At 40.4% G+C, this 16446-nt stretch overlaps 2 protein-coding genes and 1 long non-coding RNA gene across 34 annotated transcripts in view; 1 reads left to right on the forward strand and 2 right to left on the reverse strand.

The window, feature by feature from the left end:
- The window catches only part of LOC121718788 (NACHT, LRR and PYD domains-containing protein 3-like), a 1510793-nt gene that overhangs the window by 1073825 nt on the left and 420522 nt on the right, over positions 1-16446 (reverse strand). The window lies entirely within an intron of this gene.
- The window catches only part of LOC121718821 (oocyte zinc finger protein XlCOF22-like), a 201861-nt gene continuing 185911 nt past the window's right edge, over positions 497-16446 (reverse strand). For 13 of the 22 annotated variants that reach the window (XM_042104116.1, XM_042104117.1, XM_042104112.1 and 10 more), the window contains 9 exons: positions 14464-14571; positions 12906-13040; positions 12436-12575; positions 11655-11791; positions 11482-11575; positions 10819-11145; positions 10540-10723; positions 10240-10367; positions 7291-10139 (listed from right to left, as the gene is read on the reverse strand). In XM_042104116.1, coding sequence (XP_041960050.1) covers positions 9819-10139; positions 10240-10367; positions 10540-10723; positions 10819-11145; positions 11482-11575; positions 11655-11791; positions 12436-12575; positions 12906-13040; positions 14464-14571 — 1574 coding nt within the window. In that variant the 3' untranslated portion in view covers positions 7291-9818. Of the gene's footprint in view, positions 1062-5845; positions 6919-7290; positions 10140-10239; positions 10368-10539; positions 10724-10818; positions 11146-11481; positions 11576-11654; positions 11792-12435; positions 12576-12905; positions 13041-14463; positions 15765-16446 lie in introns of those variants that run through there. The other 9 variants (XR_006034031.1, XR_006034032.1, XR_006034033.1 and 6 more) reach the window with 9 other exon arrangements.
- Positions 1264-3801, forward strand: LOC121719032. 2 transcript variants are annotated; one of them, XR_006034088.1, is made up of 5 exons: positions 1264-1756; positions 2372-2486; positions 2598-2730; positions 2975-3029; positions 3136-3801. It is a non-coding gene; the product is annotated as an uncharacterized LOC121719032 (long non-coding RNA). The 2 variants fall into 2 exon arrangements; XR_006034087.1 differs by having other exon boundaries at positions 2630-2730.

Raw genomic sequence — 16446 nt, forward strand, 5'->3', positions numbered from 1 at the left:
GTGATTGTTTTTGTGATGTGTTTGGAGCCAACATTGAGATTGGAATTTGATTAATTGCACAGCCCTACAATACATATTAAACATTTTATCCCAATCAAAAACAATATTGGGTTTTCAAGATCTGATCCTATCCGATTCCAATAGCCGAAATTGAAATCAAGATTTTTGAACAACCTAGTGCTATGGTATGTTCCTGCTAACTCCTAAGTCGTATTCCAGTTACAAACTGGAGGTTGCAATTGAAACGCCCTAAAAATGTGATTCCTGCCAGCTTATTCGAACCCGGAGTAGCCTACCTCAAATTTAACTTTCTAAGATAGAGCACTTACTGTTAATTGGTGCAGCTATCTAACGTATTTAAACCATCCACTTGACCCTGCATTTTAGATCGTTAAAATAGAGCCCCAAAGTTGACCAAAAACATAGATAGAAAACAGAAAATCATTGTGAGATCATGATAGATCACTAAAAGGTGAAAACAAGGAGAAACCAAACATTCAAGGAAATCACATTTATTCTGAGAAACAAATATTTGTTTCCAAAAAGACCACAATGCCAAGCGCCACAATTATTGGCACCCCTGCATGTAATACCTTGCTAAGCCTCCCTTGCCAATAAAACAGCTTGTAATCTTCTCCTACTACGCCCCATAAATATGGAGGATACAAAGGAAGGCAACTGAAAGTCTAAAAGGTCCCTGGGCCTTTGGAATACAAAAACGATATTCTGCCCGAACAATTGTGTCCTTAACAAGGCGTAGGCAGATAGCAAACATGAGCACATAGCAAACATGAGCACGAATACTGTGTCCTTAACAAGGCGTAGGCAGATAGCAAACATGAGCACGAATACTGTGTCCTTAACAAGGCGTAGGCAGATAGCAAACATGAGCACGAATGCTCCATCAGGTCCCTGGGCCTTTGGAATACAAGAACACTATTCCGCCCTCGCAACTAAGCAGATAGCAAACTGGCACGAATGCTCCCGCAGGACGAAGATCTATCCGGGTTATACAGTTGTGTATTTCCCATTCTTCCTTTCCATTCATTTTCAGTGTAAAGCTAAAGGAAAAATACAAGGCAAACAATTACTATGTATGAAATTACGGTCTGTCAATATTCAGTGGCGTCGTTAGACCTGGGCATTCGGGGCTATAGCCCCGGATCTATGGGCCGTCAACAACAACAACAACAAAAACTCTAATCGTGAATGAAATAAATAGCCCCGTAGAAGAGACTTTTGTGTTTTGTGTCCATTCCCAGATAGCAAGCATAGTCGGCCCGATTCTGGCTGAGTGCTGGCAGTGTCGGCTGAGGTCCGAGTCGGCTGAAGCACAGTAAACACAGTCGGCCCGATCCTGGCTGAGTGCTGCCACTGTCGGCGGAGTTTCAGGTCGGCTGAGGCACTGTCCCCTTGAATGGGCCGACACTGACACGCAGTAGTTGGGCTGATTACTGAGTGTCTTATTTGGCCCGATTGGGGTTTGATGGGCTACTGCCAGTTTTCGAATCAATCTCGGCAGACGGATTTCATACAGTGTGTGGCCCGATACTTCAGAAACGAACACTGATCAGTATCGAGGCTGTTGGCGGCAAAAATGAAACATTTAGCGACAGCCGGACGCTAAACGTACATGGCCCAATTTTGTAAAGTGACTGTCGGCCCATTACATGTGGAAGAGCCACGAGCAGAGCAACTGTTCAGTTTGAAACCAGCAGGACGGCGCGAAACTGTCTCGTTTTGGACACTGCCTGTGGTAAGTAACATGCAACTTTACCTGTTATTGCATGTAAATCATTATGAATGTACGTAGGCTTATTATTGCAAACACAGTTTAACAAGTAGCATAACAAGAATGGGTGTTTCAATCTAACCCCCTTGACGATGACGAAGCTAGCGGTAACATACGTTATGATTTCTTAGCCTACTTTGTTGGCCTAATTAGCTGCTACCTTTAACGTCAGTGTTGGTGGTCAAAAACGTTCAGTGCTGTAACGTTAGCTATACTTGCATAATTATGTGGTTTTCAAAGAAAAGTGTGATCTAATCATTTTAGAAATAGCTTAACAGTTAACCAGTATTGCATGACTTAGAATATAGCGATTGGTAATTGGGCATTTCATCGTTATCTATCCAACTTCAGGCACTAGGCAGGCAGGACTGAGACTGTATGCCTTAAGAGAGTGTGTGTGAGAGAGAGAGAGAGATGGTAGCAGGGTGGGTCCTGTCCTGGTCATGTAAAGCTCATCAAAATCTGTATTTTAAGGTCGTTCTGTATTTTGTACTGAGGGGTTGTTTTATGATCATGTAATCATTTTGAGCACATATACTTCCATTAACCTAACGTTACTGTGACTTTTTTTAAATGTAGGCCTACACCTCAGAATCCAGGCCACACAGAGACCTGCCTGCACTGAAGGCTACCCGTGTATACATGTGTGAACCATTTCTTGTGTTGGAAAAACAGGAGACCTGAAGAGCTCTTGGTAAGTTGTACATTGATTTAATAGAATAAGTAATACGTTTTTGTTTAGATGAGCCAAATCATAGGAATCAGCTTTCATCTAGGCCTGTGTTTTGTGATGTGTCATTTTTAGATGCTTTTGGTTTGCCTCATCCATTTTGTCAGCAAAGAACAGGAGTGGGCAGGAAACATGCGCTGTTGAAAACATGGCCAACCAACTGGAGCACCCACAAGGCTCTTGTGAAGGAAGTCCACAAGTGCTTCAGGTCTGTATGTGTTGACAAATATGTCTTGCTCTTGGTGATTGTCATTGGTAATATATCAGCATTTAACAATCACACAATGTCAATGTTGCCCAAAATAACTACCAGGGAGGTGTTACCAAGACAGCTGCAGAATGGCAAGACTGGGCTTTAGTAATATTTTGTCAGACAGTAAAGGATACATAGTTTAATGATTTTTTTTCTTTTCTTTTGAAATGACATGCTGTCCATGCATCTCAAATTGAAGGATGGATGGAAAGAACTCTTTGATCAACCCCCACAGAGAGCTGAGGTGGCTATCTGTAAGTATATTTGAGTGGACAAACAGAACTTCTGACAGATGACATGTTGAAATCTTGCTTTAGACCTCATAATGATCTTATAATATTCTTTTATACCTAAATGCAGTTTGGAGACACCCCCGGCTGCTAGTGCTGCTGAAACTGGTGGAGGCAACAATGAAGCGGCAACAGAAGGAGAAGGCAGGTGGCAAAGGTTGCTGCTATTGAAAAATACTTTGAGAGTGAGTGTGTGTGCATGTATGTAGCTGGGTAGGTCATGGTACAAAAATACAGAATTTAAAGCACTTAACACTTAACTCACATCCCACTACTGACAATGGAATTACTCTTTTAGAGTGAGTGAGTGAGGGAGAGAGATAGAATATTTCTGTAAATGTTTAATGTTAATTTAGAATCATTTATTTCTTTGAATCATTATACAGTTTTAAAATGTTTAATTGTTTGTGTTTTTGTATATGAAAGAAGTCGATTGTTGTAGATAAAAGTAGATTGTATATTTTAACTTGTTTAATTTCTAAAGTGTATATATGTAAAAGCTTGTATAATTTTTAAATGTTTGTTTTATTTGCAAGGTTGTGTTTGTCAAACTTGTTAATAAAAGTAGCTTGTGCTTTTAATTACTAGTTCTGGATTTGTGTTTATTTTCAAGTACTTTTGGTAGTTAATGGGCCACATGTGGCCCGGGGACCCAGCCGACATTCAGCCAACACTCAGTCAGATCAGTTTTATAGTGCGTGGGCCAGTACAGGCCCAGAGGCCCAGCCGACACTCAGCCAACACTCAGTCAGATCAGTTTTATAGTGTGTGGGCCAGTACAGGCCCAGAGGCCCAGCCGACACTCAGCCAACACTCAGTTATATAGTGTGTGGGCTAGACCTGGGCCAACAGAATGCATGACAGTCATTTCACAGTGTGTGGGCCACACCTGGGCCAACAGAAACAATAAGAGTCATTTCAGTGTGTGGGCCACACCTGGGCCAACAGTTCCAATAAGAGTCATTTTACAGTGTGTGGGCCAGACCTGGGCCAACAGAAACAATGAGAGTCATTTTGCAGTGTGTGGGCCACATCTGGGCCAGAGGAAATTCTTTGTGTCAGTTATCAGTAATTGGGCCATTGTTGGGCCGGAGGCCCAGCCAGAACTGGGCCAACACTCACAAAACCCTGAGGCAAGGTAGTGGGCCAGAGGTGGGCCGGTCAAATTTTGCTATCTGGGTTGTGTTCATTAACAGCAGCGCAAGACAATCTGACGTGATCTGGGCAGGTTTAGAATCATTTGTTGCATAATGTTGCAATTTCAATTCTCCCCTACGCTATTACGCATTGCTGTTTCGTGCTTCTACTAACTAGCCTTAGCGAAATAAGTGTATAAGGACAAATGGATATTAGAAGTTTCTTTAGAGAAAAAAAAGGGCAGAGCAAGGACAAGAAGTGGAAACTCACAGTGTGCCATCATCTCCCGCAACTCAGGAGGACATTTCGATCAGCTCAGTTTCAATATATCGTGATTTACTATTGAATCACATGCGCAGTAAATATGGTAAACCTGACCTCGTTTGAGGGGGCTTCCAAGCAATGCATGTTGGGCTTGATTTTGACAGAATGGAACTTTTTCTTTGGGCAAAAGTTCGTGATCGCCTACACAACCCTAATGCATTGTTTTCAAGGCACCCATAGCCCATTAATTGAAGGGGATGACGTCCGAAATGTTTATCCCGAGACGAACGCTCACACCTGTGCACTTGACAGAGGTGCATGACGATGTTTATTCTACAGGCTATTTTAATGTCATATTTTGGGTGTTGTATGTGGTGCACTTTGACAGAAGAGACGTTCTCCTTACACGGTCTTTAAACATCAAAATATTCAGAATGCCGTGACGTGAGTCGTTACGATTGGCCTTCCTTTTCATTCTCAAAGTAGGTTAAAATTGCATGTTCATCAGCACGATTTTCAAAATCTCTCGGGGGAGAAACCCCCGAACCCCGGGACAAAAAGGAATCGAACTTCAGGGCTCTAGCCCCAAATGTTTTAAATAGCTAGCGACGCCCCTGGTCAATATCACTTAGGCTAATATAAACAGCTGTTCATTTAATTATACCAAGATATTACATATCATGTCACATGCTAATCATTTCCACACAGTAAACAATGACTAACACAGAAGTTTCAGGCTAGTCAGTAGTGTTGCTGCTAACATGAAATCGTTGTTTTTATATAAACATTTCGCTTCACAAAACTCTGAACGTGAGAGTTGTTGCCGATATCTACTAAATGCCCCAAAATATCAACGATACCCAGATAAACCACTAGGTGTCCTCCTTGTATTTTCTATGGCCTGTAAGCAGCATTGAGAAATAAACATTAGTTTGAACACTCAAGATACTTCAATGTCAACACAGCAATTTTCTAAGCATATACATGCCTGGAACTACATGCTACTAGCTTTTGAGGTGCTGTGCGCAATCACTCTGCCAAAGTAGAAGCTTTTCCTGAATGATAACATAGTTCCAAGTTTCAATAAGCTTAGAAAATCACCTGTTTATAGCCTATATTGCTACTATCAGTGTGTATATATCTACAGGGCTGTAAGAACTGCCATTAATACATCTACATGTGATTGTGAATTTAGGGTATGTGTGTATGTTGTCTTGTTGTGATGTATGAAGTGTGTTGTATGATGCGTGTTGTATGTGTGTATGTTGTCTTGTTGTGTTGTATGATGCGTGTTGTATGTGTGTATGTTGTCTTGTTGTGATGTATGATGCGTGTTGTATGTGTGTATGTTGTCTTGTTGTGATGTATGATGCGTGTTGTATGTGTGAGAGTACGGCAGAAAGATATAGAGAAGAATGTTATGGACCCTTTCAAGAGAGTTCCATTCTCAGCATCATAGTTGGCCCCACAAGGCTTCCGTTTTAACATTCCATATGTTATCTTAATGCAGAGGAAGTAGATTGGGGCCCAAATAGAACATTCAAGCATTGTTTATGTTTTTATTGTTGAAAGGGTCTATTAGAAACGGTCTCCTTAAATTCCAAATGGAGACTGCTGAACGAGTTGATCCAGTGCAGTTGAGCAAAAACTTGAGCCTGGCTTGGGAAAGAATAGTTCTTTATTCTGGATGTAATAACAGAGTTCTGGTAGCTCACAGTGTTGCAAAGTTAAGTGAAGACCATGAACTATCTGACATCTAGAACACACAATATAGTGAGTGACATAATATACATTCCTGGGGTCTGGCTAAGACAAAAGACAGTAACAAAAACCACCAATATTCAACAATTCGTAAAGTATTCACAGCGATTCACTTTTTCCACATTTTGTTATGTTTCAGACTCATCTTAAAATGGATTCAATTATATATATTTTTTCTCATCACTCTACACACAATACTCCAACAACACCCCACAAAAAAGCAAGTGTTTGGAGTGTTTTGTAAATGTATAAAAAAAATAACAGACTGGAATATTCCATTTACATAAGTATTCCACACCTTTTATGATGACACTTGCAGTTGAGCTCTGGTGCATCCTACTTCTATCAATGGTCCTTGAGATGCTTCTACAACTTGATTGTAGAGTCCTTAAAGCAAAGATTCTAGAGCGGAGCTCTGTTCTAGAATCTTTGCCTTAAAGCATGTAGGCCAAAAGACGCTCCCCTGCTGGACAGCATCACCAGCTGTCCCAACTCAATGGCATCCGAGGTCCAAAAAAACTCCACTTCCCATGAGGCCTTTGGAATACAAGAACACTATTCCGCCCTCGCAACTGTGTCCTTAACAAGCAGATAGCAAACTGGCACGAATGCTCCCGCAGGACGAAGATCTATCCGGGTTATACAGTTGTTTATTTCCCATTCTTCCTTTCCATTCATTTTCAGTGTAAAGCTAAAGGAAAAATACAAGGCAAACCATTACTATGTATGAAATGACGGTCTGTCAATATCACTTAGGCTAAAATAAACAGCTGTTCATTTAATTATACCAAGATATTACATATCATGTCACATGCTAATCATTTCCACACAGTAAACAATGACTAACACAGAAGTTTCAGGCTAAAAAAGTTGTTGCTAACTTAAGCCCAATGTTAAACTGACACTAGTAGTGATGATTGCATTTTTATTACATTACTTTGTTGCCAAATAATGCTTCTTGTTTTAATCCCTAGAACAGTAAAGGAATACTTCTTGTGGTGCTATATACAGTATGTTTTAGAATTGCTGAACAACAACAAAACAACACTTAATACACTTACTGTAAAGATGTACTACATTTATTTATTAAACAGTGAAACATTCAGCTCATTACAAAATGCAACAGTCAGGCACAATATAAAACAACAAATCACAGCCATATGACATCTGAAGATCAAACGGTTTGTAATGTTGCAAATCATCTTTTTTAACAATATAATAATGATTAAGTTCTTTAACCTCAAAAGCGTAAAGGTGCTCGACATAAACAGTCTCTCAGTATCCATCAAAATAAAATGTATGTCTTGTTTTTGTATAATTATTGACACAATTTTACCAAACAATGGCATTTCATCCTCCACATCAACACAAACAATAGATCCACAATGGTAATCAACCACATCACATCTTACCCACAAAGTAGAACAAACAGTAGTGGACTTGTCCATTTGGAAATGTGCACAGACCAGTTCCTCATAGTCAAACTCATTTAAGATTTCAGTTTTCACTGGACCTGATTCGATACCTTTAAGTGACGTAAGTGACTCCCAATGATAGGCTGTAGCTAACTGATGCTTTACTGCTAAAGACTGTCAAATTTTTGAAATTTTTAATGCTGGTTTTAAAAAAAATCTGTGTTTGGCCTCGTATAGCATGGTCCATACATGGACAAATGGACCGGTTTTTCTAATCACACCTGGATAATGGATCATTAGATGGTGTTTAGGGAGCAAATTCTGACTAAGGTAGACTTTCTTCAATAATTTGTGATGCTCTGCGATCAAAGACCCCAAATAGACTGTCATACCCTCAGAAATGTTAGGCGAAAAGATTATACTAGAAATATCAAGCAGAAGTAGGAGTAGACTCCAATGTTAATCTTTATCTGGAACAACACTCCCAAATATGAGTGGAATGTTTCTCAAAAGACACATAGTTTGACTAGCATTAAGACCAAGTCGATTACGCTGCATATTGATCTTTGTTGGCCAAGTATTCATAGCTATAACCATAAATTCTCAGTAGGATGTGTTCACTGGTAATGAAATGTTGAGAGAGGTAGTCTAAAAGTAGCTTGATTTCATACTGTGCTACACCTTCAAGCAGGTCGTGCATTATATCAACGACAACATTATCTGCAACATTAAAATATTTTAAATCATTGAGAATGCTGTTGTGCTTGATACCATATCCATAAACCATCACCAGAGTTCTCAAGGGATTTGTAATGCTGTTCATTCAGCTCTCTTGATCTCAAAACAACCCTTGGATCATGTTCACTATACAGTCTGAGCTGTGTGCTTGTCTGTTAAGCATAGCCTGCAATAGTAGGTGGTACTGAAAGACTCTACTTAGCCAAGGATGCCATTCGAACCTAAATTGTCACCCGTAATCTGTGATATTGTTCCATAAAGAGGTTCCTCAGAAAATGACACTTTCATTCTATGAACTTCAAGTTTTTTAACATCATCTCGAAAAGGAGTCAGTATTTTATCCAAGCCATATTTCTTGGCGTCTCGTGAGTGAAATAGAGAAATGAGATGTATATTCATAAGTGAAGAATTGAGATGAGGTGGAAGATTGTGAAATACAAACATCCGAGCTTATGTACCCCATGCTTGGAACCGAGAGGGTTAGCGGTTTCGAAAGTCTTAATAAACCGGAATCTGTAGGGCATGTTCGGTTTTAGAGTACAACTGATTAGTCTTAAAATAAGAACCATCGCAGAAATCAGAATACAGATCACTAAATGTAGAAGATGGGATGTGGCTGCGAATCACCTCATTCTTGAAAATAAAATCAAGTGTTTTAAACAACGGTATATAGATGAAAGTGTCATTGTCTGGTACCTGTTCATAATTTCCAGAAACTTTGTTTTTCTTAGAATCATATCTCACTCCTAAATGCACCTCTACAGGTTGTGTATTCCCCATTTAGTATGAAAATATTTTTTTCTATTTGCTATCAGTGTTGAGTTCAGAAAAGGGGTTCTGCAAGTTCTACATCCTCAGGGGTTCTACATCCTCAAGGGGTTCTACATCCTCAACTGCCCTTCTACTAGGGTTGCACTCTGGAACAACCTTCAAGATTTGATGTTTAATGGATGTGTGGATATCATTCAAACATTCCTCCATACTCCCAACAACTGACAAAATAACATTAGTTGAACCTCCACTGCCCTGCAACTTTGCAACAACAGAAGCACACATATGTTTTGACACTATAGAACATTCACTTTGATTGGCCAAGTCTTGATATAAGTCCAAAGTTTCAATAGAATGTGAATCACCACACCCATCCAAAGGCAGTGCCAGCATACCTGATGATGTGATGTCAGACGTAGGCATTGTGATGTCATTGGTTGTGATGTCAGACATAGGCATTGGTTCGTCTGACCAACTTGGTTCAGTAGCATTAGAGTCAGTGTGTAAACGTTTAAGATGTCTGCGGAAACCAGAGTAACCTGAACTCAAACAACTATCCTGTGCAAATATCAAACGTAACCTTTTGCCAGGATATAAGCCATGTAAGAGTTTAAGTTGTTGAATCAAGACCCCACCAGAGCCATGCAGTGTCCCACAAACGTAACACCTATACATTATTCATCAACTTTGCTCGCAATTCCTTTACTTTTGGGCTCTCTTTGGTGGTTCCCACATCAATATTGTAGACAGTGGTCTGCAAGAATGTAAAAAAGCTACAAAGAGACTCGTCGTAACTCAAACTGAAAACAAAATGAACCTTGAAAAGCTCGTCGAATGCTGCCAGAGACGTGTTTCCTTGGCATGGAATGAGCTTCTTATCCATGGCTATGTAGAAGTTGTTGATGGCTCGCTTGGAGGTTCCCGAAGCTAGCAGATATGGCTGCCGACGTTCATCTTCATTCAAGTGCTCATCAAGACTCTGGCATGACTGGAGGAAACATAAGAGAAAGGATTATAATCAAGTCCCCATGTTCAAATGAATACACTTCATGTCAAAGACAATACAGTGGGCCAATGGAATTACACACCTTGTGAAAAACTACCAAGTTGTCTATGGCTCGACTTGCACTGATCTTGTGACTCCTCTTTCTCCCAGCTGCCTGAGGTGACAGGATGTGCAACAGCAGGAGTAAAGTGGACATATCACTGTCCCAGCCTGGGTAAGGGTGGGGTTTGGAGAAGAGTCATAAAATAACTATTTCATTCTTCAGATTCAACGTTCATGCGTAAAATAGGTATTTTGAAAACGTACAGTAACTACAAATTAGTACCCAGAAATACCCATGTCATTTCCTAAAATGTTAAACTCCATGACCCCTTACACTGACCTTGTAAGTTGTCTGCAGACGGCTCCACTTGCTCCTCCCTGGCAGACAGCAATAGGCGTTGGAGCAATGGTGTTTGTACAAGTGCAGCTCCTTCTTTTATCAGCTTGGGCTTGAATGAGGGCCATCTTTCCAGAAGTCTTGCAGATGTTTCAGATCCAACGAGAAGGCTGAAGTCTTGAAGAACCTGACACATTAAAGACAACACAAGTACAACTTAGAATAGGGCAAAAGGCAGAGCACTGTTGAATTTGACAACCTTATCAGCAATTACACACTTACTAATCCTTTTGTGTCCAACAGTCTTGGGAACACGGACAAGACTTTTGCTGAAGTTGCAGGGTTGTGGATAAGCCTCTGCCTGTACTGGAATGTCTCTTGCATCTTCTGGAATATTGTCTCACGATCATTGGTATGGGTCATCAGAGAAATGGCCTCTTCACATGCCTCATCCTGAAGCTGATCTTGACTGATATTCCTGGCGACCGTTGGACCACCATCTGCCTTCGGAGAACCAGATGACGGAGGACGAAGCTTAGTCTTCCGTTGGATGGTCTTGAGTCGCCAAGCGATGAATCCTGTTCCACTTTGGGCATCATAGAAATGCTCCTGACAAAACACATTCTCTGTAATACTCCCTTATAGAATACTCCCTTATAGAATACTCCCTTATAGAACACTCCCTTATAGAATACTCCCTTATAGAACACTCCCTTATAGAATACTCCCTTATAGAATACTCCCTTACAAATGGCATCCTACGTCACACCACCACCCCTACATCTTTTTACCACAACCCCTATATACTGCTGACATTTGTGCGCTAACCCAGTGTGCCTGTGTAGCTTTAGACTGAGAGGAACACAACACACTTTGTAATACTTAACCATAATAGCCGACATAATAAGAAGTAATTGGCTAACCCAAATGTTTCAAATAACTTACATAGCCTTTTTTAGAGAATGGGTCTTTCAGGTATGGGAACAAGGTGATGACACCAAGGGCATATTTTTCCTTAGTCAGCCTTTGTGGAATTCTCCTAAAATAAAAACTAAAATTAAAATACAATACTATTACATATTAAAAAACAGGAAAAAGGAACTTTAAGACTGGCATACCCTTCAGTTTCTGTCATGTGTGCCGCTAAAATGTTGACCATCTGTCGCCTCGAACTGTCACACAAACTCCCAGTGTCCTCATACTCTTTCATGATTGCCGCTCCACCAGGTTTCTCGAGCAGAACCTTCTTAACAAGCTGAAATGATTAGCAAAAATATGAATCACCATCAAATATTTGACATATGTCTCAATACAAAGTAAATAATGTCTTGCCTTGTTTTTACATGAATCTCAAACAATTGTATGTCTATTAAACTCATTAGTTTTAACAAGAACTTGAGTGTGGGTTAAGATCCTGTGGAGTAGAGGAGTACTGTTACTAGTTACTAGACTTGTATTTTGATGGTGATATGAAGTTCCACAGTATATGCTGGTATATGTATCAGGGGTGTGATTGGCAAAAAAAGGAAAATATACGTAGCACAGAGTGACACTCCGCCCCGAAAGATGTGAATCACAAAACCCGTCGTCATTGTCAGCGGCCTGTTATAATGATGGCCTCTGTAATGCAGAAATATAGCATTCCTCTGATCGACAGACCCCGCCCCCCCCCCCCCCAAAAAAACAAAAAAAAACTCATCGGATCTATACAAATTGCGTGGGTCTCATTTTGAAGTCGAAAAAAAACAGAATTCCGTTTAAAAATGGAAGAATCACACCCCTGATGTATTACTTCTTTATGAAAATAATAAAAAATAATAATAAAAAATAAATAAAAAAAGTTTTAACAACAACTTTAAAACTGGGAATAATCCAGAAAACAAATCTCTGCATTCTCACCTCTCTGGCTGGAGCACACTGCAACACGTCTTCCTCCAAGCATGCTCTTTTGCACAAGCTAAGGGTAGTCCCACTATCCTGACTACTTGGCAACGAACATGTGTCCGTGAGGCTAGATGAAAACTCAGGGATAGGCGACTCTAGCAAAGAGGGAAAATGCAACACAAACTGAAGTGTAGAGGCTAGCTATATTAGCACATCTACATTAATTGTGCAGGTGCTGGATACTGGGAATACTAAGTAAAACAGAAGAAGAGATATTCGCACACTGTGTCTAAATTTCTGTTTAATGGTGGGTGATACACAACGTTTCGACCACTCCTGAGGAAGACCTGAGTGGTCGAAACGTTGTGTGTCACCCACCATTAAAATGCAACACATTCATGTACACTTTCAAAAATAGCTCCACAATTCCTTCTGTGCCTTTGCAAGGCAACTGTATGAAACCCCAAACCAAGCACAAATTATACCTTCATCAGAATCATGGATGACTAAGCACATGTCCTTGGTAACCAGCTCTGGAAACACATCAGCATCCACTTCCATTCCTCCATCATCAGTCACTATCAAGGTTTTGTCTTCATTTATGGAGAACTTCACCCGGACTACAAAATAAATAAATATATTACTATTATCCAAAATATATTGTGGTGGTGCACACAACAGATATCAACACTGACATTTCTTTGCCCAACTCCAATATTGTTTGCCTAGAATCGTTTAACAACAAGCACTAATTCAGAACACTAGCGATTTAAATAAGGTAAATGTTAAAGTACGTATATAAATAACAAATTAATAACTGAAATGAATTGAGCTTTGCAGTCTAAGAAATCCATGAATATGCACATGGCATCAACAGCTGCATGGCAAACATTTTTAAAGCTAATCTGTGCACAAATTATGAAAGTGATTACGTAATGTTATTCACAGGGCGCACTTCATGCAGAAACTAACTTGCAAATCATGACGTGATTCAATGGAACACTCTATATTACTCAGAAAAATGACATTTCCCAAACATATAAATAAATGAACGTCATTGTCGTTCATTCCGCATTATGGTTTTATTCTGCATCTTACTTAAAGAACGAACAGACGGCGAAATCAGGAGAGGAAAAACGACTGCACCTTTTAACCTTTTAACTCGCTCGCGTTCTGTTTTTGTCGAGACAGTCGTGGAACGTACACATGCTGCACAACTAAGAGAGTACTGTAACTTAGTTAAAGGAACCATATGTAAGATTGTGGCCAAAACTGGTACTGCAATCACTTTCAAATTACTGTAGAGCGGTGTATCCCCTCCCCCGACTCGAGGTTGCCAACCCAGATGCCGAAACGCTACTGACTTTGTGATTAGTAGATAGGTGGAGGGTGGTGCATCAGGCCAAAACACAACATGACATGACAAAACATGACATCAACATCAGTTGAGGGCTGCAACTTCACTTTTTAAATGACAATATCCTGGCCGGACTACTGTTGTCAGTGATATAAGTATTTGAAATGAACATGATTTCTTAATGTCTAGTGACATATCAGGACAATTTTATAATTAATTGAAATACATTTCTTACATACGGTTCCTTTAAGTTAGATAATTTCAGCTAACATATTCCCCTTCAGCCAACCATTTCACTTTAAAGGTGCCATGTGTAAGAATTGAGGTAAAAATATCCAAAAAATGAGATACACACATCAAAAGAATGAGAAGAAATAAGGGCGATGATGTCATAAAAAAAAAAAGACAGGTGTCATAATACCAATTTCGGCCATGGGAGGTGGTATACGGGCAACATAACCGCCAGCCAAACTGCAATACACGTTTCTCGGTTATTACTCTAGGGTAGACCAACTCATTTTCTGGAGGTATACTGCCCCCATCTTTTATGGAATGTGGAGTTAGAACTGATTTTTTAGCGGACATTACACATGGCACCTTTAACGTAAGTCATGTCACCTCGTAGGATAACGTTTGCCTACCAGAGGCTTACTAGCTAGTAGCCTACTGCTGCATATAAAACTTACCTTCAGTCATGAACATATCCAAGCATGGCTCACATATCTTGATGTATTTTTTTATGTCCTGGTATTTTACCTTGATAATCATCACATCCACTTTAGTTAATGTTACATCTGTTGATGAAAAAGGCAAACAATTTTACAATCTTCATTTTAATGTGGGTAACGCTATTCGCTTGGCAGATGAATATCTAGCTAAGTTATCTATCTTAGCTACTAGCGACTAACTTACGTCGGTAACGTTAATGTTAGCTGACTGACCATGTGGATGTCATTATGCATGAATGTAACTGGGTTACCTAGTTAGCACACCGTTATGTTACAGCTAATAACGCTAGCCTAACGTAAGATTAACTAACAAGGCATGGTGATGTAGATGTATTAGATCAAACAGACAACGTGGATTTCGCGAAAATAAATAATTAAAAAATGAAAATAAAGATAACACATAACACCACACCAAGTCAAACACACAGAATGTAATTTAGTATGTTATCAAGCAGCTAAAAGCTTTAACAACTCAGTGCTAAGATACGTTGACAACTGGCGGGAATGCAACTTCTAAGTCAACAGTTTTATAAAGAAAACAAAATCCCAGATTTATAAGTCTGAGAGTGCAACACAACTTCTAATATACGTATTTTATCAGCGAATGCCCAAAATAGATTAATGTAATAACTTACCACACAAAATTGTCGACCACTTGGAGATAAGTCTGCTGTCCTGCAGGGGGTTTGAGTAATAGCTAGTGTTGACGAACTGACCGATGTGTCGGTTAATTAACCCGGTTCGTGTCACTGAGCCGGGAGAATCGAATGCCAAACGTCAATAAACCGACTCCGTGTTCCTAACATCATTCGTTTTCACATACAGAGCAACACTGGCTTGATTGGCTGTGCTCGAGTGTTCTCGTCGCTACTCTTTCATCGTATCGCGTATTAGCGCCTCTACTGGAGTGGTAGTATAATCAGTCAAACTATGATGAGCCTGTATGGCTCTGAGCCTCATAACCGTGGCTGCCAAACGAGTCAAACAGTTCACTAGGTTCTCTGGGGACGCTGTTACGAGGAGACTGAATGAGACCGAATGTAACCGCTATACCATTTATCGTGTCTTGGTTCTCGGCAAGTTTGATTCATTATAACCAATTATAACCTGCCGCCACTGTTAAAAAAAAATCTAGAGGAAACACTATTATGAAAGAAAAGAACCATAACCTCAATAACTTTCAACAACTGCATTAACCATACACGTCTTAGAGTACAGACTTGAAACAAACAGTTTCAACTCTGACAGATGTTGGCATGCTCAACAACCTGAACCGCTTCTTTGCTCGCTTTGAAGCACAAAACAGCACCTGCCCACAGAAGACACATCCCCCTCTACATGAGCAGCCCCTGTGCCTCTCTGCCGACAGCGTGAAGAGGACACTTGCTGCTATCAACACCCGTAAGGCAACAGGTCCAGACAACATCCCAGGTCGTGCGCTGAAGGACTGCGCAGGGGAGCTTAAGGATGTCTTCACAGACATCTTTAACACTTCCCTGAAGCAAGCCATCGTCCCATCATGTTTCAAAGCTGCCACCATCATACCTGTGCCGAAGAAAACTGCTCCATCCTGCTTCAATGACTACCGCCCTGTGGCACTGACACCCATCATCATGAAGTGCTTCGAGCGGCTTGTCATGTCACATATCAAAGCCATTCTCCCCCCCACCCTGGACCCCTTCCAGTTTGCATACCGAGCCAAGCGGTCTACAGAGGATGCAATCTGCTCTGCCCTCCACCCAGCCCTCACCCACCTGGAAAAAAGAGACTCATATGTGAGATTGCTGTTTATAGACTTCAGTTCTGCATTCAACACCATAATACCACAACAACTCATCTGCAAACTTGACAAACTGGGACTCAGTACCTACCTCTGCAACTGGCTACTGGACTTCCTCTGTCAGAGGCCCCAAGTAGTACGTGTTGGCAACAATACCTCAA

The sequence above is a fragment of the Alosa sapidissima genome, chromosome 9, assembly GCF_018492685.1.
Source record: "Alosa sapidissima isolate fAloSap1 chromosome 9, fAloSap1.pri, whole genome shotgun sequence".
Taxonomy (NCBI): domain Eukaryota; kingdom Metazoa; phylum Chordata; class Actinopteri; order Clupeiformes; family Clupeidae; genus Alosa; species Alosa sapidissima.